The sequence below is a fragment of the Vespa crabro genome, chromosome 4, assembly GCF_910589235.1.
Source record: "Vespa crabro chromosome 4, iyVesCrab1.2, whole genome shotgun sequence".
Lineage (NCBI taxonomy): Eukaryota > Metazoa > Arthropoda > Insecta > Hymenoptera > Vespidae > Vespa > Vespa crabro.
In genome coordinates, this window is record NC_060958.1 from 181,576 (window position 1) to 200,575 (window position 19,000).

At 32.3% G+C, this 19,000-nt stretch overlaps 6 protein-coding genes and 1 long non-coding RNA gene across 14 annotated transcripts in view; 4 read left to right on the top strand and 3 right to left on the bottom strand.

Annotated features, from left to right (window-relative positions):
* The window catches only part of LOC124423835 (janus kinase and microtubule-interacting protein 1-like), a 38,352-nt gene extending 35,141 nt beyond the window's left edge, over positions 1-3,211 (top strand). For 4 of the 5 annotated variants that reach the window (XR_006942168.1, XR_006942169.1, XR_006942170.1 and 1 more), the window contains one exon: positions 728-870. Coding sequence is in view for 1 of the 5 variants with exons in the window: in XM_046962083.1 (XP_046818039.1) it covers positions 728-751 (24 nt within the window). In the remaining 4 variants the exon portion in view is untranslated. Of the gene's footprint in view, positions 1-727; positions 871-1,504 lie in introns of those variants that run through there. The other variant, XR_006942171.1, reaches the window with a different exon arrangement.
* Positions 3,105-3,872, bottom strand: LOC124423839. Its single transcript, XR_006942172.1, has 2 exons — positions 3,757-3,872; positions 3,105-3,552 (listed from the first exon to the last, which is right to left on the bottom strand). It is a non-coding gene; the product is annotated as an uncharacterized LOC124423839 (long non-coding RNA).
* On the top strand, positions 3,286-6,332 carry LOC124423838. 3 transcript variants are annotated; one of them, XM_046962092.1, is made up of 7 exons: positions 3,331-3,403; positions 3,782-4,138; positions 4,661-5,127; positions 5,218-5,354; positions 5,424-5,552; positions 5,903-6,124; positions 6,208-6,332. In XM_046962092.1, the coding sequence occupies exons 3-7, from the start codon at positions 4,926-4,928 to the stop codon at positions 6,328-6,330; spliced, it is 813 nt and encodes a 270-aa protein (XP_046818048.1). In that variant the 5' UTR covers positions 3,331-3,403; positions 3,782-4,138; positions 4,661-4,925; the 3' UTR covers positions 6,331-6,332. The 3 variants fall into 3 exon arrangements, with proteins under 3 accessions (XP_046818049.1, XP_046818048.1, XP_046818047.1); XM_046962091.1 differs by having other exon boundaries at positions 4,661-5,354; XM_046962093.1 differs by having other exon boundaries at positions 3,286-3,403; positions 4,661-5,354; positions 5,754-6,332.
* A 7-nt stretch (positions 6,333-6,339) lies between these two features.
* On the top strand, positions 6,340-9,206 carry LOC124423836. The gene is made up of 5 exons (XM_046962084.1): positions 6,340-7,231; positions 7,472-7,629; positions 7,703-8,082; positions 8,160-8,368; positions 8,632-9,206. Exons 1-5 carry the CDS (start codon positions 6,872-6,874, stop codon positions 8,842-8,844), a joined length of 1,320 nt encoding a protein of 439 aa, XP_046818040.1. The 5' UTR covers positions 6,340-6,871; the 3' UTR covers positions 8,845-9,206.
* A 128-nt stretch (positions 9,207-9,334) lies between these two features.
* On the bottom strand, positions 9,335-12,256 carry LOC124423301. Its single transcript, XM_046960885.1, has 2 exons — positions 11,467-12,256; positions 9,335-10,586 (listed from the first exon to the last, which is right to left on the bottom strand). The coding sequence occupies exons 1-2, from the start codon at positions 11,551-11,553 to the stop codon at positions 9,387-9,389; spliced, it is 1,287 nt and encodes a 428-aa protein (XP_046816841.1). The 5' UTR covers positions 11,554-12,256; the 3' UTR covers positions 9,335-9,386.
* A 729-nt stretch (positions 12,257-12,985) lies between these two features.
* LOC124423340 (U6 snRNA-associated Sm-like protein LSm1) lies at positions 12,986-17,285 on the top strand. Of its 2 annotated transcripts, XR_006942052.1 has the most exons (4): positions 12,986-13,338; positions 13,576-13,760; positions 13,835-14,155; positions 17,093-17,285. XR_006942052.1 is itself a non-coding variant. In XM_046960948.1 (3 exons), exons 1-3 carry the CDS (start codon positions 13,293-13,295, stop codon positions 14,006-14,008), a joined length of 405 nt encoding a protein of 134 aa, XP_046816904.1. In that variant the 5' UTR covers positions 12,986-13,292; the 3' UTR covers positions 14,009-14,313. The 2 variants fall into 2 exon arrangements, 1 of the variants encoding a protein (XP_046816904.1); XM_046960948.1 differs by lacking the exon at positions 17,093-17,285 and having other exon boundaries at positions 13,835-14,313.
* LOC124423339 lies at positions 14,630-18,810 on the bottom strand. Its single transcript, XM_046960946.1, has 7 exons — positions 18,371-18,810; positions 18,099-18,265; positions 17,794-18,003; positions 17,328-17,704; positions 16,881-17,240; positions 15,962-16,753; positions 14,630-15,841 (listed from the first exon to the last, which is right to left on the bottom strand). The coding sequence occupies exons 1-7, from the start codon at positions 18,493-18,495 to the stop codon at positions 15,077-15,079; spliced, it is 2,796 nt and encodes a 931-aa protein (XP_046816902.1). The 5' UTR covers positions 18,496-18,810; the 3' UTR covers positions 14,630-15,076.
* Between the last annotated feature and the right edge of the window lie 190 nt (positions 18,811-19,000).

Genomic DNA, 19,000 nt, shown 5'->3' on the forward strand with positions numbered 1-19,000 from the left:
AATTGAACGACGATCTCTCTTCGTAAGTCGTTCAGTATTTATGGTGGTGGTAAAAATGGCGCTTCTATTCTTCTATCTTTCGTCATCTCTTTAAAACAAGGCTAATCTTTCTAATTATGCTTTTAATTGTTGTTCAATTTTTCGTAGATCTTCATGCGAGTGTATAGTAAAGCGAATAAGCCGGAAGGAAACGATCGTGATAAAAGTCAATCAATCAACACGGCACATTATATTCAGAAAAAAAAAGAAATGATAATTTGTTGAATTTGTTGAGTATAGTAGTACTCGTGTCACCAGGACTTTTTAAGTTAGTCCTATAAATCGTAGAGACGTTCAATATTTTCAAGATTTTCCATATTTACAATAGCTTAACATTTTCTCCGTTGAAATTATTGCGAACATTTATTGCTTTGTAAATATATAGGAATCTCAAAAGAAAAGAATAATTTTTAGTCCACGCGATTGTTTAATGTTTTCAAATATATATATATATATATATATATATATATATTTTATTGGATATGTAATGTTCTAGTGTGTAGTTCGAAAATTGAAAATCGATTTCCTTTCCCTCCGACTTTCGCAGTCGATATGCAAGTCTCCATTTACAATAAGTCAAAGACATTTGTTCCGCATTTTTTCACGAGTAAGAATCACTTGTCAGGAAGAATCATGGGAAGGAAAAACATGGATCGTCTACTATTTTACCGTGTATCTTCTGTGGCAGGTGATCTACTTTCGTTGGAGGTGAAGGTCCTTTCGTCTCTTGTCGGTGTAGACACCATTTGCACACGCGCCTATACTCAACATCATTGCAAGTACCACGATACGATCGATAAGCTTCACGTTGATCTGAATGCACTAGCAAGGTAAAGATATAAAAAGAAATACATAGTTTGTTTTCTTTTTTCTTTTATCTTTTTTTTTTTTACATTAATTTCATTTTTAAATTTAAGTTTAAAAAATAAACATTTAATTTTTCTTTTGTTTTTAATGCGAATATCATCATAATCTAATCAGAACAAATCAATTCTAGTTTTTTCCATTTATATTGTACAATCTTAATACCAAAGCATGTAATTCATATTTCTTGTCATAAGATGGCATTATATACGATTCTCTTATCGTAAACGAAATTTTAAAAAGCATCATTCATTAATCGATCAATTTCCTCTGTTCTTTGTTTAATCGAATAACTCATGGAACATTACGAAATTATCAAAGAAATCGGATTTTATTTTTAATAATATCCACAGATAGAATGTATAGAATTTCTGTTATTTTCCATTCATTGATTATAAAGTCAGATGGGTTCGATAATGATTCATAGTAAGAATTAAGTAAGTAAATAGAGAACTAGTCGTTAGATGAGTCACTATTGAAAATGTTAATTTTTTAACGACAAATAAATGATTCATTCATTGAAATGTTAAATCAATTCTTCGTATTAATAATCGATGGAAAAAGAAGCGTAGAAAAATATCGAAATATTTCATTGTTACAGGACAAAATGGCTGGCGTTGCTTGACAGCGGCCAAGCATCGATCAGAATTTGTTCCTGAGGAAAGAACAGCGAAGTCATCGTCATCGTTGAGTACCATCGAGAGCAAATAGAAAAAAAAAAAAAGAGAGTATCATGCGCGCTTGTAAATCGAAGCCGACAGGTTACATACTATAAAAATAAAAAGAAGCCAAAAGAAAGAAAATCGAAGGATCCCATTGCAAGTGCCAAAATTAGTATAATCGGTTTATATATAAACGAGACCAAATCAGATTACATGAATTTTGATTTCGAATTCATCTACATCTGATAGAGATATATTTTGATGCTTTTTCTTTTTAATTTTTTTTTCATTCAAACGCGATTGAATATCTTATGGGATTCAAACAAAACGGATTGAAAAAATACCAAATAAGGAAAGTATCGAAAATGTCGAATCTATGGAAAGTCGATCGAGAAAAAAATGTATTTGATCGCCGTTCTTGTTCGAATATAAAATTCGAAATGGCGATTTAATCGATAACGAAACTTTCAAATATAAATTTCGTGAGTCGCATTTTTTTTCTTATATCGGTTTGACTCGTTAATATATTCCGATAAAAACTATTTTGAATACTCAAAAAGAGTTTCGCCGAAGTAATCGTGCTTTTCAAATCGTGTTTGATTTTACGAGAAGTAAAAGAAAAAAAAAAAGAAAACTAAAAATCCAGTCCGATTCGGATAAACGTACACGTTTCTCAGTTTTTTTCTCTTTTATATATATATATATATATTTTTTTTTGTTTTTATAATATAAACAAATAATTTTTTTACATCGCACAAATTTTCTTCGATGAAAAGGCTTCGTATCGTCGATTTCTATCCGAGAAACTTGTTAGATTATAGAAAGAAAAGAAAACACGCAAAAGAAAGAAAAAAACAGAGTCGATCCTTGCCATTCTTTATCCTCGCCTTTGTATAAAACAGTTTCCGCTTGCTTTGTTTACCGAAAACATAATCTTCACGTAAGCGATTTTACGAAATACGAATCGAAACGAATTCATAATCCCAACGAAGATTATACGTACGTAAGTATTTAGCAGTGCGTACAGTACGAACAAAATTGTATCTTTATTTTTTTTTTCAAATCGAATACGACGGAATGATACACGTAAATATGTAAATACGTGTATTTTTAACGAAAGAAAAACCATGAAAAAAAGAGAGAAAGAGATGAGATCACTGGCCTGCGTTATCTTTCGTATCTTTGGAAAGATAAGGAATAGAGAGAGAGAGAGAGAGAGAGAGAGAGAAAATAAATAAACAAACGAAAGAAAGTGTGTGCGTGTATGCCGGCTTTGCATTATAATATACGTATACAAATTATATATATATATATATATTATTTGAATAACTTTGTAGGATTTACAAAACGTGTCTCTAGTCCACTTTTCATTCGAGCGTAGCGCCACGTTCTTTTTACCATATCGTTTTTACAGTGGTTAGTATTTTGAGTTTTATCCTTTAGTTTTACAAGTATGTATGTATGTAAGCACACTACTACTGTATTCATAATTTTACACGAGTCTTGTTATTTTTATTTTCTTCTTCGTCTTCTTGCTCCTTTGTTTTCTTTTTTTAGTGTTACGCGGTCGACATGGAACTGTTTGTTCGTTTTATCCTTTTATCATGTACCCGTATACGAAATAAAGTTGATATTGTTTGCGCGAATTATTTTTCTTCTTTTCCTTTTCTTCTTGTTTTGTTTTGTTTTGTTTTTTTTTTTTTTTTTTTTTTTTGTAAGATAAAAGTATATATCCTGTTTCTGACAGCGTTCAGTTTGATATCAATTGTCACATCGTATTATAGAAGAGGAAACGAGGAATAAAATCGTGAAAATATTTCGTCAGAAACATAACATAGGTATCATAGATTGTAATGTACAATTTTTTTACGATCACAATTGTATAGAGAAAAGTTTTCATTCCATTTATTTATGTTCGATTCTTTTTATTATTATTATTTTTATTCGTATCTTTGAGCATCCTTCGATTTACGTTTTACGTGACGATCTGTAATTATTAAATATCTTTATAGTATCTTTATGTGAATTTTTAAGAACATTTTTTTTTTCAATAAGAAATTCAAAATATTTCCGTTTATGTGCCTTCAACACGAAAACTATTAATCTGAATTTACCAATTTGTCAATTGGATGGATATTTGAAAAGACAAGTTAATAGTTTTTACATAATAATAATTAAACGAGAACGTTACTTTTTGACGAATTTAATGATTCCAGTATTAAAACGCAAAACATATGTAAGTGTGCGCGTGCTTGTACCTGCCAGACGTTCCATCGTGACAAGAAACTTTTGGAGACTGTTCGGATCTGTTAGTACTGACAACAGCAGCGCTCATTAACAACGACGGCAATGCACACTCCATAAAATGAACCCTCTCAATGAGAGCTGCACGACGTCTCTCTAACGAAGCGTTCCTCTTCTCGTAACCCCTCATCATACGCTTCCAATAGCTCGAGTTGTCTTTTCTACTTTCGTCGCATTTATCCTCTGTTTTGAAAGTTTTCGAATCGTTTTCCATTTAGTATGAAAAAGTATCAGACGAGAGGAGGGAAAAAAGTGAGAACAAAATTTTGGTAAGCCAAGAATAGGTTAGAAACTGTTGTTTATTGAAATCCTGAATGGAGTCGCATACTTGAAAAATTGAAAATGAAAAGGCCAACCATAAGACAGATTTCCATGAAATTGTTTATTATCTCACTGAAGTTCATATATACTGTGTCGAATGAAACTTTTGTAATGGATTCTTTCAATTATTTGATTTTTAAAGATAATCATTCTTTAGTAGACATAGAAAGCAATAAAATTGAATTTATCACGTTATAATAATGCGAAATCATTAAAAAAGAAAAATATATATATATATATATATATTATTCCGTTATCGTACATATAATTGAAGCCATTTTTATACTCGTCAATTGTTCTATAAATTTTATTTCTTAAGTTGTCTAAACCATTCATCTCCGATTATTATTTCCTCTAATCAACATGATTTTATAAAGATCAACTTCAAAATGGCCGTCATTATCAGCGCTCTAAGTAATTAATTTCACTCTCACTCTATCCGATTTAACTAACGGTCTAGTTTTTTATAGAAATCTATAGTCGTTCATGAATAAAAAAAAAAATGGAACAAAAGAAGAACAACTTCAGCAGCAAATAATTGCGTAGAAAAGAAGACGGAGATGTAGCGATATTCAGAAAAATGGATCGACGTCGTCGACGTCGTTGATTGAAAAAGCTTACAAAAAATTAACAAAATCGTGAAAAATCTTATTTCATAAAAAATTCTTTTTCGTGAAAGATTTCTACTCACGAACAAACTATAAGAAACATAAAAAGAAGAAAAAGAAAAGCTCAATGATGAATGACGAAACTATCATAAAACTTATGACGCCTCTCGCCAACGACAATGGCAACGGATTGTATACACATGCTCTTTTACCAGGACTCTTTCGTGCAATCGTCGTAAAGCTAAATAATAAGGATAACAAGTACGACGATAATGATAACTGTAATAATCATCGTCGAAAACGAGAAGATGGAATTACCTCGAAATATGGTACGAAACAATCGGCTAAAACAGATTGTGATCGTCGAAAGATTCATCTTCAATCATCAAACCTTTCAATCGGTGATATCATTTTAATAGCTAACGATAGTCATGAGACAGTATCGGCTAATCGAACTCGTGCCAATGTTTGTCCTGCATATCATTTTTGCGTTGAACGTAATACTGCCGCTGATATGGTAACCATGGACCAAGAGGATTCTATTATAAGTAGCGAAGTAAATTAGGATTTTAAATAATCTTATTTATATAAGTTTGATAAGATTTTAAAAGAATTCTTGTTGCAGTTATCGACGTTACGTGAACTTTTAGAGCCAATTAAACAAACAGCGCTCAAAATGAAACAACTTAGCCAATTAAAAGACGAGGTACCTCAAACTGAAATCGTCTGTCATCAGTTAAGGCAAACAAACGATGTAAGAAATAGAGATAAATAGATTAAGAAAAATCTCTTGATCTCTGACATCGAGGCTTTCTAGGGTGCAAAAGTGTCGATCTAGCAAAATGAAGTTGCACGATTAAAAAAAAAAACAAAAAAAAAAACAAAAAAAAACAAAAAAATGCTACTCACCAAATATCGTCGAGTCGCTATTCCTCATGCCTAATTTTATTTGCAGAACGTTCGTCGCTCGCCCTGGAAAGCCCGGGCTCATCGAGGTCCAGTTGTTGAGAACTATCAAAAACACTTGGGAATTATGATTATCGGAGAAATTCGTTCGAGAGAAATTATCTGACCGAAAGGATTCAAAATGATATTTTTTAGCAGCTTCGTGAGCCTGAAGATGTATCTTCGACTTGTCAATTGTGTGGGATGAAGTTTGACGAAGTTATGTTGAATACGAATGATTGTCAAGTGCAACAAGAAGGCAACATCTTCGAGGAAAGTGATAAAGTGGATGATAATATTTCTGTTCGAATAATATCAAGACCAGAAACTGAAACTCAATACGTTGTTGATGATCTTCTTTTAAATCTTATTCGACAGATAGTAAGAACATCGTTTATCAGACTCATAGTTTGATCATAAATAATAAATATTACATTTTTTATCATATTCTTACAAATTCGTAGACATCCTATATATTAGAGACTTCGCAGAAGCAACAAGAAGAAATGGAGTCTGAAAAGAAAGAAGTATCATTATGTAGAAGAACGAAAAAAGGTTCAACTCTTAATGAATATTTTTTCACATAAAATCTTGTTTCGTTTTCATTCTTTTTCCTTCTTGTTTGAGTATAGCATGCTCGTTATATCCTGATTGTTTAAAACCTCGACCAATAACAACTACCGATGAAGAATACAGCGAAGTACAAAATAGAGGCGTACAATTTCAAAAATGTCTCCAACAAGAACCCAGCATTTTTGATGATGATTCATTCAGCATTCAATCTTACGAATTCGTAAGAACAATGGATGTTGGCTGCGAATGTAAAGTAGAAAGAAAGCACGACGAATTAGACGAAAGCAATAGTAATTAATTTAATTATTCGTCAATAAGTTCTTTCCACGTTTAACATCTCTTTTATCTATTCACAAAGATCGATCTTTAGATTATCAGGAAGAATTGGATTACGAAGATTATTCGAATATATCGTTCGATTCATTTTTAAATATTCTGAAAAAGTTAATAACTCGTAATGAAACAACTGATTATTTAGAGAATATAAACATTACCGAACCAATTTACTCTAGCAAGCCTAAATGTGGAGACTTATGTGAAGATCCTACGAGTAGCATGTCGTCGAAGAAAGATAAGTGCATTGATTGTACTTGCGAGTTTGATTCCCAAGTCATGTCTCCCAATAAAATTGAAATAATAAACGAACAATCATATTCGGTTGAAAATTTTGAAAGTATGAGTATGGAAATTGGTTCGAAGAAGGATGTTGGTACATCCACGTATTCGATTTCTGTATTCAGCCAAATTACTTCTACGTTACAAATAAAATCAACGAAAACTCAAAAGTTATCTTGTTCGACTCAATGCGAAATCGGGCCTGAGTGCAAATTGTCTTTCAATACCGGAAGCCAAGCAACGTCTGTATCTGATACGCAGAAAAGAATAAAGAAACAGGATCATAGTAACTCGGAAGAGGTTAGAAAATCGTGTAAATTTTTACGAATTAATATGCTTTTATCTGGGGAGGAAAAAAAAAAGTAACATAAGATGTAAGAAATTATAAGAAATTGACAAAACGTCGGACAAACAAACAAACAAACAAACAAACAAAAAATGATAAATAAATGCTTCGTTTTTATTATGCTAATTAGTTAAGATATTGATTTATTCTATTATAATGTGTATTTAAAAAATTTTTCAAACAATTTTTCATAGTTTTGCCCGTGCAAATGCGGATACTTTTTAGAAGGCGAATCTACTTGTTCCTGTGAATGTATACGATATTCTAATTCACCGTGTATAGCTCCAAATGATTTAGAAAAAGTTAAAAAAAAGGCGAAGCGTACAATTAGTCCTACAAGCGATCTTAAAATGTATGTTCAATGTCATTCATTTGTTTTATTTTTATTTTTCATCGTATAAAAATCAGTATCCTATTTTAAACAGACCAGATCAGAAGAGCTCTGGATCAAATAAGCCTACAAAATCGGAGAAGAGTAATTACGAAATCAATTGTCAATTTTGTAGTTGCAGTGAATACTCAAGTGTGAGCATTCCGATAGATCCAATAGTGAAACGAATGAATAACATAATTGATGGTCAAGATACGATATCCGATTCACAGGGCAAATGTGAGAGCAATTGCAAACATTCAAAGGATGATAAGCAATTTGACTTGGAAGAAGAAGCGCGAAAATTGCAACAGAAAATCGAATCTTATAAAAAAGAGAACGAATATTTTCGTGAATTAATACAAGCTTGTAGTAGCTGTCAGAAGAACACAGAAATATTGTCCTGTCTTCCACCAATTAGGGCAACGTATTCCGGTTAAAAATATATCTTATATTCGTTTCTAATTTAATTCCGAATAATCTCTTTCTAATAATTAATCCTATGATATCAGGACTCGCAACTGCAATCGAGATCTTACAAAGTAAGTGCCGAAGCAAAGACAGCATGATAGCCATTTTAGCAGAAGGATTACGTGGCGTTGTCAATTATGCTCAAATAGCCAAAAATTTAGCCGCACCCTGTCTCGAATATACGTATTGGGATTTTGATCGGTCTGCTCTTTATACGTATTTGCGTAAAACCATGAGCAGACTTTCTGTGGTACATATAATCATAATGTCGAACTTGAAAAATAACAAACAATTGATAAAAATTTGCTTTTAAATAAAATACAAAATATATATCTTTCTTTACTGGTCGAATTGTGTCGCCTTGAAAAAAAAGAAAAAATTGCTAATTGTTTACATCGATCAACATTAAATTCTCCATATTTATAAATCCAATTCGTCGTTCACAATTAACTTTGAATGACATAAAAATAAATTATTTTCTGTCTGTTGATAACTTTGAATTATTTCTTGCAGGAAAAAAGAATAAGTTCGACATTATCGTCAAATGAAACGGTGAAAGAAGAACACGACAAAGCTTTTCTTGATTCGTCTTGCGACGACACTGTACCACCATCACCGACAGATTTCAAAGTCGTACAAGAATTCTGCAAATGTCTTTTACTCTCGTGGAAGATACCCGAAAATCTTGAAAATGTTGCTGGTTATCGGATTTACGTTAATGGGTAAATGTTACTTTCTTCGTGAACAAGAGATCGAGACGATCAAGACTTCTTGATTTTCTTAGAAATTTGGCGACCAACGTGAGATCTTCAACAAGAACGGAAACCATTTTAGGATTCATGGATTCCACGAAATCCACGGAATTAAAGTTGCATAGCTTTAATAAAAATGATATATTATCCGATCCAGTCACGATAGCTTATTCCTCCAACAACGTGAATAACGATAGCAATCATTGACTTTCAAGATTGACTTTCAGTTTTCCTACTGATACGATTAGCTTTCCATGTCGTGGAAAAGAAACAGAATATATTCATTCGATGTCCACTTATCCTTTTATGTTTCCAAACTATTTCACCTTACCAAGTTAAAATATATTTATACGCACATAAATATACATACATATACATATACATATATATATATATATATATATATATATATATATATATATATATATAAAAAGAAAAAAAAACGAAGGATGAAAAATTATCGCTTTCTCTCTTTTCTACAATTTAATTTTTAGAATGCAAAACGTACATTTAAAATCAATGTCTGGTAACACGGGGAATATAGAATAATTTTCGACGATCTACGAGATCCTCTAAGGTGTTAAGATCAGGTAAAACAGCTGGTATTTCAAAGTGGATACCCGACCAAGGTGGTTGCGTCGTAAACCGAAAGGATTCGGAATCTTTGCTGAGGTGACTATCGGTGTAATAAGCTTCTGTAGACGCAGGTGTCCTTGGATAATAGGGATCGTATTCCAATTCGTTGGGTACTAAAGGCTTCAAAGACATAGTAAGAGCATGAACAGGAATTTCTGTGGTGGCTATCGTTGTTCTTGGCGTAGTCGTGCTCATAGCATTGGCCTGGATCGATCTGAGCGTTTCAAAATAAGGATAATCTCTATTGTTGTAAGTGTTTGAGTTGACCCTAGTAATATCGTTCGTTGGTAATTTCGTGCTTAAAGAGAAAACGTTGGTAGTAGTAGTAGTAGTAGTGGTATGGAAAAGATCCTTTCGAGGTGGCTGAGTTTTTCTGGAAATCATTGGCACATTGACAAACGTTCGACCATGTAAATTCTTCGTTCCTAAATCTGACCTCGTGAAACTGGAAAATCGATTGGACAAAGAGGAGTCTTCTTTGGGATAAGGACCATGAGAAAATGGGCGAGGAGTCGAAGAAAAGTGTGAGACCTGATTTTTCAAATTGGACCCTGTCGTTTTGTGCTCTTCATTGCGATTGCATCGAGATGAATCTAAAATAGATTCAGTCTCCTGAGAGTTCATTGATTTCCTATGGGAATCGTGATCTTTCTGATTTCTCAAGAAAACACTGGCACTGAAAACAAAGCCGGGTTGTGCCTTATCGGTCAGTGATTTATCGGGAGGTTGGATCACCTGGAAGGATCTAGAAAAGGAACGATGATCGTTCGAATTATCCAACGGCGGTGGAACATTGAAGAACGAAGGTACGCTCAAGCCTAAGCTCTCCTCTTCGCTTCTACTTCCGCGAAGCGACTTTTTATCGTCGTAAGTAGTAGCATGACAATCGACGAGTCTCGCGTGATCACAAATCAAGGCATCCTGTCGGAAGGCTGTTTCTTCCGGGCAACGATAGCTGAACTTGTTGCCATGATCGTCGCACGTATGATAGACCTTGCAGTCTGCCTCAATGTCCGCATAGAATCCCATTGCTCTACCGAAACATGAGAAATTTGTTCTCAATGGCGGAGGTGTCGTATTCTGCAACAAACCCGATCGACATATTTTTTATATACTTCTAATCCCTCATTCATTTACATATAGTAATTGAATATGTTCGATCTTGAACTTGTCGATAATAATCTGTGAGATTGTAAATAATTCAGGAAAAGTTCTCTTCGAATGAGACAAACTCGTCCGTGAGAAATATGTGAATGCATTTGTAGTATTCTCTGCAAATGACCTTGCCTTTCTACCTCGATCCAGTACTACCTTCTATTTTCTAGCATTTCAAATACCACAGCGGGTTCTCTGCTATGCCATATTTATCATGTAATCGTGTTGAGATCAGCGTAACTCAGTACAACGCCGATACCATTACTGCACGGTAGTATTATAGTGTCATTACACGATGGCTGTTAAAATTACCTACCGTAATCTCCATAGAAAGATCAAGTTGATAAACAAACGTGATAGTTACGCTCGGCTACGTTCCAGTTTGTAGAATCGAAAAATGTTCATTTCTCTTTTCCTTCTCTTTTTCTTTCTTTCTTTCTTCCTTCAACGAAGATATCGATAATATCGTTCGAAATCATTCGTAAATATTAGCGTAATTTTCTATTTGTAATTTTCATTGTTAACATTTTTTTCAGATAATTTCAATAATTGTATTCCACAGAGCTTCAACTATCACACGTTCATTTCTTCCAAACAATGTTTATCAATGAAAACAAATGATGGATCAAATCAATTATTCCTCGTAATAAACTGCAGGTATAGAAACATTCTATAAGACTCGATCCTATCTACTATCTTTACGATTCCCCTTGTGATTCTGCTCCCGGTTGATAACTATCAATATAATGAACTCTGCACGAACACATAATTCTATAATTAGCCAGCGATAATGTTTAGTACTTACGAAGACTTCTTCAGGATGTACAAGAACGATGAATGCGGTGCAATGTAGAACGATTCCGAGGATCCACGATTCGACTCGGACTTCCATTCCGAAAAACACGATCGAGTCGCGAGATTTCCGAGAGATGAGTATTATTGAATAATACGGATAAGATCACCGGTTGAACGTATAGACTATCTACAAGTATCCGCCGACGATACAACGAGTTAAAGTGAAAGTGATGAGGATGAACTTAGTATGTTCACTCAAACCTCCTCCATGGACACCTTTTTTATTTATATCTTTGTCTTTCTCTATGTCTTCTACGAGCTCACGTATAACATCCTATCGTTGTTTTCCATTGTTCACCATGTCGATCCTGATACGTCTTCGAAGAAAGATACAAGACTGGAACGCGAGCGTTTTGCGTGAAAGGAGCCACCGGCAAATGCCATTGCACATTGCAGTCTCTCTCTTTCTTTCTCTCTCTCCCTCTCTCTCGCTCTCTCCCTCTCTCTCTCTCTCTCTCTCTCTCTCTCTCTCTCTCTCTCTGTGTGTGTGTTTCTCGAAGAAGAAGGAAATTTCACGTCGGTTCATTGTCTTTGCAAGCAAACGAGTAACTTCGTAAGTGGCTTGGCGAGAAAAGAAAGATACGATCAAGTAATTGAATTGATCTGATTGGATAAGAAGAAGGAGAAGAAGAAGAACTATCTTATCTTCGATGCTCCTTACGTAAGACGAAAATTATCAAATCTTGTATTATTATTAATTATTACCTAATACTAACGAGTTAAAAGATTAATGATCGTTGATGTATTGACAATCGTTAAATCAGTAATTATAGTCGTCCTTATATAACCATTTCTTTTTTTTTTTTTTTTTTTTTTCTTTTAATATGGTTACTCAATTGTTGAAGATAAAATGATCCATTGAAAGAGATCGAAAAATGATATTGCGAGAATAATATTATAAACTACTATTGAGAGAAAGAGAAGAAGACGATAGAAGATGAAACTTACATAACTTGACATTATAATCCTTGGCGTTATAATACATTTATGAAGTGTCGCGAAAAAGGTCAAATACTCACGTCTTGCATCTAATCGCATTAAATACTGCGTTTAAATTTATTTATATACGATTTTTCAATCATCGAATAAATTATTTATGATAGGACATATTAATATTTATTTAGTTGATAAATATTAAATGCTTTTACTTTCAAAGTATTCATTATAAATTGAAATTAAATTTGAAGATGAGTACAAAAATAATAAAAAATATTGATAGAAATTAAGAGATAATTCAAATTTAAATGGCTGCTAACTTAAATTTCATTGGTCATTCAACATTCGACTCGTCCAATGAGTACTATCCAATGTAAAAATAAAATACATAAATTCCAATTTTTGTTTTTTTGTTTTTCGATTGAATAAATTCAAAAAGAATAAGTATTAAATTAAAGAAAGAATATAATAATTATCCTTTGAAAGGAAATTTTTATTTTATTTTTGTTTAGAACGTCTATTATCGACTTAAATCCAATATGGCCTCACGCATTCTATCACAAGTACCATACCTATAGAGACGTTTGCAGTGTCGCTTATTAAATAATATAAATCATTATAAAAATCTTAAATACATGTTGAATATGTTGAGTTTTTTTTATCACATGGCAACAGTATCATTAACTTAGTTAATAATCAAGTGTTTTTAATCATATTTGCGTTTATGATCAGTTTACATTGCATCGGATCATATTGGATCGAAAATTTAATAGATACAATTTTTGCACTTCCTTCGTGAATCTTGTAATATCGAAGAATTACGAAAGACAACTATACAATATGAACGTCGTTCCAGGAACAGCTTCCTTATTAGGAGAACTTGACAGTATGTGTGACTTTTGTATTCCTATGATTTTTATAGGTTATACCGGCATTCATAACTTTTTTCAATTACGTCAAGTTTATTGTTTAAAGAGAAATAAATTCATTAAAAGATGGTCGAATCAAATTTCTAATATAATTTTATCTTGTTCACTTAGTATTGACACATTACTATAACGTTATTCAAATATATTTATAGTTTGATTTTATTCTCTATGAATACATATTGCTTCTGATTTAGAAAAACTAATGGTTTTACTGAGAGATGGTAGAACATTAATTGGATATCTCAGAAGCGTCGATCAATTTGCTAATATAGTACTCCATCGTACCATTGAAAGAATTCATGTCGGTAAAGAATATGGGGATATTCCAAGAGGCATATTTATTGTCAGAGGAGAGAATGTTGTCCTACTAGGAGAAATAGTAAGCTATGCTCTTATAAATACACTTATTTACAAGAGTAGAGGAAGATTTCTTTTTGTTTCATCCATTTGTAGGATAGGGAAAAAGAAAAAGATTTACCGTTAACGGAAGTATCAGTGGATGATATTCTAGATGCACAAAGAAGAGAACAAGAATTGAAACAAGATCAAAAGCGTTTGATGAACAAGGCTTTGAAAGAGCGTGGTCTTTCATATATTCCAGATTTGGGTCATGATGATATGTTCTGACCCACATCTACATCTCCAGGCACTACATTGGAATCATCTCCCACATCTTCACACAATTCTGAAAATTATGATGTCTGTTGTACATCCATGTCTTTCTATTAAATACTATAGAATATACATGATTCTGAATAACGAAAACGTATTTAGGTAAGCATATTGAAAAATAAGAGACATAAGATTACCAACATGATCTATTATATATATATATATATATATATATATATGTATACACATATGCATATGTTCGACGGTAATAAAATATCATGTGTCATTATTAACTACAATATTATAGGGAATAAAAATAATATATATATATATATATATATATATATATATATATATATATATATATATATATATATGTGTATATATATATATGAAATAATTATAAGCAATTCTATAATATCGCCATTGTCATATATAAACAGTATTTATTTTTTCTATAATTCTTTATAAAAAACAAGTGTTAAGAAAGTAGCCATTGTTTATTGAAAATAACGATAAACTCTCGATACGATGTATTAAAAATGTGTAAAAAAAAAGAAACAAGAAAGAAAGAAAATCAAGATAATCTATATTGTAGGTTCTTCGGATATTAATGAAATGAAATTAAATAAAAAATGTCTTTCATTATGGTAGATACTTTACTTTCAAATTTATATATTACATATCTTAGATATGACATAAAAAAACAGCCATGTCATATGTTTTACCCTGATATAAAATTGTCACATATATATTTTCTGCGCCCAGCATAATAAAAATTTTCCCCTATGAATAAATTGAAGGAAATATGGAAAAATTAGAAACACTTGTAAAATTTCCATGCAGATTCGATAATTTTAAAACAAGGAAAATTAAAAGAACGAAATGTTCCTGATAACTCATCAAGTTACTTACTATTATTTAAAAGAAAGGGAGAGAGAGAGAGAGAGAGAGAGAGAAAATATATAATATACGATCAACAGTGTAAAACTTGACTAAAAATCACGACGTTTACATTTCATTAGTGTCCATACTGAGATTCACATTGATTTGTACTTATACTTTAAGTAATTTTACTCCAATTTAAAATGAAGTCTCCTGAAATGTATCTTTTACTTTCGTAGAATTTAATCTTGACTCACTTATCTGTTTACACTTAAAACTTTGACCACGTTCTCCTTTCAATATATTTTTATCCTTTATAGATCTTTTCGAGTCATTACGTTGTAAACTAGTTCCCCGTTTTCTTGGGGAAACAGTTTCTTCAATTTTTTCTGTCGAATCATTAGCACTATTCGTACTCCCAGAAGCTATACCAGATGTATCAGATTCTGGATTGTTTCCATCTAAACAACGAAGTAAACTACTAGATAGTCCATTTTCATTTAAAATATTTAGGTCAGATTCTGATTGCTCAAAATCATCAGTACGCGAAGTAAAACTAAGATCAACAGGACTAGCAGTTAATACGCTTCTTGATAATAAATATTCCCTAAATGTGCTTGTTATTGACATAGAGCTTTGTTGCGTCATGGTACAACAATCGTCCCCAATTGTAGTACCCAAATTGTGCTTTTGACATATGTCTTCTGTACAATTTTCTTTATCATCTATGTCAACGCCTTCCATATAAATAAATTCATCGTCTGCACTATCTGGTTTACGTAATTCCTCTAAAATAGAAGAACAGCTCATATGAGGAGCTAAGAGATCAATATTTGATCTACGCAAGTTATTAGAAACGTTATTATGTTGTATGGAACTGTCATTCATACTGGCAAGATTGCAAAGATTCGATCCTGATACCATCATGACGGGTTTACGAGAACGTGGAGTCATCATAGTTTCCTGTTATTTCAAGAGTAGTTATCAAAATAAGAACGAATCGATATAATTATATTTTACGTTATACAAACGCCGTGTATATAGTAGTATTATAGAAGACGTAGAAGTAAAGAACGTGCATACCTGCATAGCTTTTGTCATTTTAGTTGCACTTTGTGTGATAGGACTCATGCTTTTGTCATCATTATTAGTGATAGGTGTCAATATGTAATCATTAGCGACTAAACTCCTTCGTAAAAGGTTTGATGGTGTAGAAGTATGAGCAGCATATACATTCCAAAATCTGTTTTTAACTATTGGAGATGGATATGAACATGCATTCTCCGTAAATGATTCAGATTTTATCGTCAACTCAGATGATTTAGCGTCAACATCTTGCGTGATTCTAGATTTACAAGCGACTTCTATATTTTTTCTTCTAGATATTGGAAATACTGGCTCAGAATATTGTCTAATCAATTCACTGCTATCAATTTTATTTGTTGTAATTTGAGAAGAGTACATATCCGGTGGTTCACTGGATTGCCTAGACAATCTAACAGTAGTACCAGATAAATTACTAATCTTTTCTGAATCTCCATCATTAAAAGAATCTTCCTGTAAAAAGGTACTTCTATTCGTCGTCTTATAACTTCCGGAATTATTTACATATGACTTGTTCTGTTTCGGTGAAGATTTCTTTTTAGTACTTTCTTCATTGGTGCGTTTATTATCGGTAATATTTACAAGAGCCACGAGCATAGCTTTCCTCTTATCTTTATAAATCGATGCAGTAGGCTCATTGAGGCTACCAGTACTGTTACTAATGTGTTTAGTGCGTATAAGGTTATTAGTATGAGAATCAGTATGTTCTAAATTAAATTCATCATCCGATTTAGTGAAACGAGTTTTTTGAAAGAATGGCTTTTCAAGACTCTGTATAACACATGCAAAACATATCACATGATAATATGATTTTCACGAAATAAAATGTAAAACGTTCTAAGATTAGTACTATATACAGAAATTCGATTCGAGTGATATAAAAATAGAGATTTCTTACCGTAGACAATATATTTTCCTCGCTACTAGATCTGGTAATGTTGCATCCAATATTGATATCTATGAATTTTTTATGGCCCAAAAGTTTCCTTTGAAAGATGTGCTTCTTTATCGAATCTCCAAGACTCTTGGTTCGAACATTTTTCACGTGCCTGGGTGTACCTTGGCCATTTTCCTTATTAAATTGCTTTACAAGTCTTCGTTTTTTTGCAGACTCTGGCATTGCTTGTATATGAGCATAAAGCTGAGCAAGAGCTGCCTGAGTATCTTGAGTGGAATTAGCTTTTGCTGTCAATTTATGGTCAACAAAACTGAATACAGTATGCGCCGTGCCTGTAGTGTCTGGTACAGATTCATTCAGCTGCAATAAAAAGAAAAAAAAAAAAAAAAAAATTGAATTAATAAATCGTTTAATGCATTCAATTGTTTCTCCCGTAATACAACTTACGTCTGTCTTTTTAGGACTTAATAATTTTCTTTCCTGTTCTATCCAATAAGCCCTTATGTCGGTTGCTAATTTTGGAGGGATATCAAATAACTCCATACCTTTTTTAATCATAAAGGCGACCAAACATGACAAATTTTGTGAATTAGTATGTAATGCCTCAGGTGATAATTTTCGTGGACACAATAGATGAGGAGTAAATAGAGTAGCAAGGGTATCACAGTTCATTTTGTTATTATGTTCATAAGTTGCCGTCTTGTTGAGGAGATTAAGGACACATTTCAATATATGCCTATTTGGAGGTGGTAAAAGCAATAAAAGCAATTGCAAGGATCTAAGTAATCTGGCTTCGTTCGTGTTGTCATTCAAATTGCACAATTCTGTAATTTTGCAATTTGCAAAATGAGAAATATTATATATGTTCATATACTTTGCGTCTTAATGCATAAACCTTATAATTATGTCTTACCAGCAATTTGACAGTGTGCTGGAAAATGGAGATCTGTTAAGAGAGGTTCAGATAGCTCTGCTAAAAATCCTTTTAAAACAGATGCACAATCGTGTACGCTAAATCGACCATCTTCAAGATTTAAAGCAACACCTTGGTAAAGTGCACTTTTGAGATCTTGCTGCCTTGTCAATTTCCCTGTACGTCGAAATATTCCTTCCTGTATAATACCTTTAACATTGTGTTAAAAAAAAAAAAAAAAAAAAAAAAACAGAATCTTTATTAAAGTTGCTCTATTATCTTAACAACATGATCAAATAACCTACTTTGTTCTTTGGATAAGTATTCTATTAATTGTTTAACTTGATTTATTCCATTTTCAGATAGACTAGCGCCTTCTACTTTTTGTAGATTAATAGTCGACTTTGGTTTCCTTGCAAAATTCAATATACCCCATTTTTTTAATTTTGCCTTTTCAATAATACAATCGTTACTAGAAGAAATCATGCTAATTAGAAAATAATCCCGATTTATCTTAATTAAAAGTAATAATATATATTTTGAAATATGAATAATTAATGAGCCTCTCCTAACTTACTCCTCCGTATTGAGATCCAATTCAAAAGATAAATGCATCTTGACGAGCGTATGAAACTGTTCGGGATTGACTTTTCGCATTCGAAAAGCCAATTTCCCATCAACACCTTCATTAAAGTCTGCCATTCTCTTCTATTAAATTCAAAAACGATTTATAGAAACTCTGGCATATTTGAATCGGTGTAAATGGTACGCACGCTCAATTAACGTTATTATTCTTCAATCGCAACGGTTACATTCGTCTTGAAATACAAAGTTTCTTTGATTTAACGTTTATACCGCTTACGTAATCCATGATAAATGTACAACAATGGAGGTCAGATTTTTTTTATACTATTGTTATTGGCGTATACCTGTAATGCCTAAATCGCTTTCACGTGTATTTATTTTTCAGTTATTTGGAGGACCGCGTCGTTCTCCTATTACATAGTGAATAATTTAAAATAGCTAACTTCATTGTACTAGCATAATTCCCTAGAACGCAAAACATAATGTCCCTATGGTTTCTTTTTTCTTTCTTTTTTTACGATTGTCCACCAATTTCATTGACTTTAAGCTGATCTCGTTGATCATTAATTTTAGGACGAACAAAAAATATTTCCTACTTAAATACAAACTAAAATAATCGAAA

Bases quoted from the DNA above. Each gene is read 5' to 3' on its own strand.
- LOC124423340 (XM_046960948.1), top strand. From the start codon at position 13,293: ATGAACGTCGTTCCAGGAACAGCTTCCTTATTAGGAGAACTTGACA. The intron at 13,339-13,575 runs GTATGTGTGACT...CTTCTGATTTAG, and splicing joins CTTATTAGGAGAACTTGACA to AAAAACTAATGGTTTTACTG. The intron at 13,761-13,834 runs GTAAGCTATGCT...ATCCATTTGTAG, and splicing joins TTGTCCTACTAGGAGAAATA to GATAGGGAAAAAGAAAAAGA.
- LOC124423339 (XM_046960946.1), bottom strand. From the start codon at position 18,495: ATGGCAGACTTTAATGAAGGTGTTGATGGGAAATTGGCTTTTCGAATG. The intron at 18,004-18,098 runs GTAGGTTATTTG...ACAATGTTAAAG, and splicing joins ATACTTATCCAAAGAACAAA to GTATTATACAGGAAGGAATA. The intron at 16,754-16,880 runs GTAAGAAATCTC...TGTGTTATACAG, and splicing joins AGGAAAATATATTGTCTACG to AGTCTTGAAAAGCCATTCTT.
- LOC124423838 (XM_046962091.1), top strand. From the start codon at position 4,926: ATGATGAATGACGAAACTATCATAAAACTTATGACGCCTCTCGCCAAC. The intron at 5,355-5,423 runs GTAAATTAGGAT...TTCTTGTTGCAG, and splicing joins ATTCTATTATAAGTAGCGAA to TTATCGACGTTACGTGAACT. The intron at 6,125-6,207 runs GTAAGAACATCG...ACAAATTCGTAG, and splicing joins TAAATCTTATTCGACAGATA to ACATCCTATATATTAGAGAC.
- LOC124423836 (XM_046962084.1), top strand. From the start codon at position 6,872: ATGTCGTCGAAGAAAGATAAGTGCATTGATTGTACTTGCGAGTTTGAT. The intron at 7,630-7,702 runs GTATGTTCAATG...TATTTTAAACAG, and splicing joins CCTACAAGCGATCTTAAAAT to ACCAGATCAGAAGAGCTCTG. The intron at 8,083-8,159 runs GTTAAAAATATA...CTATGATATCAG, and splicing joins AATTAGGGCAACGTATTCCG to GACTCGCAACTGCAATCGAG.
- LOC124423301 (XM_046960885.1), bottom strand. From the start codon at position 11,553: ATGGAAGTCCGAGTCGAATCGTGGATCCTCGGAATCGTTCTACATTGC. The intron at 10,587-11,466 runs GTAAGTACTAAA...GGTTTGTTGCAG, and splicing joins TACATCCTGAAGAAGTCTTC to AATACGACACCTCCGCCATT.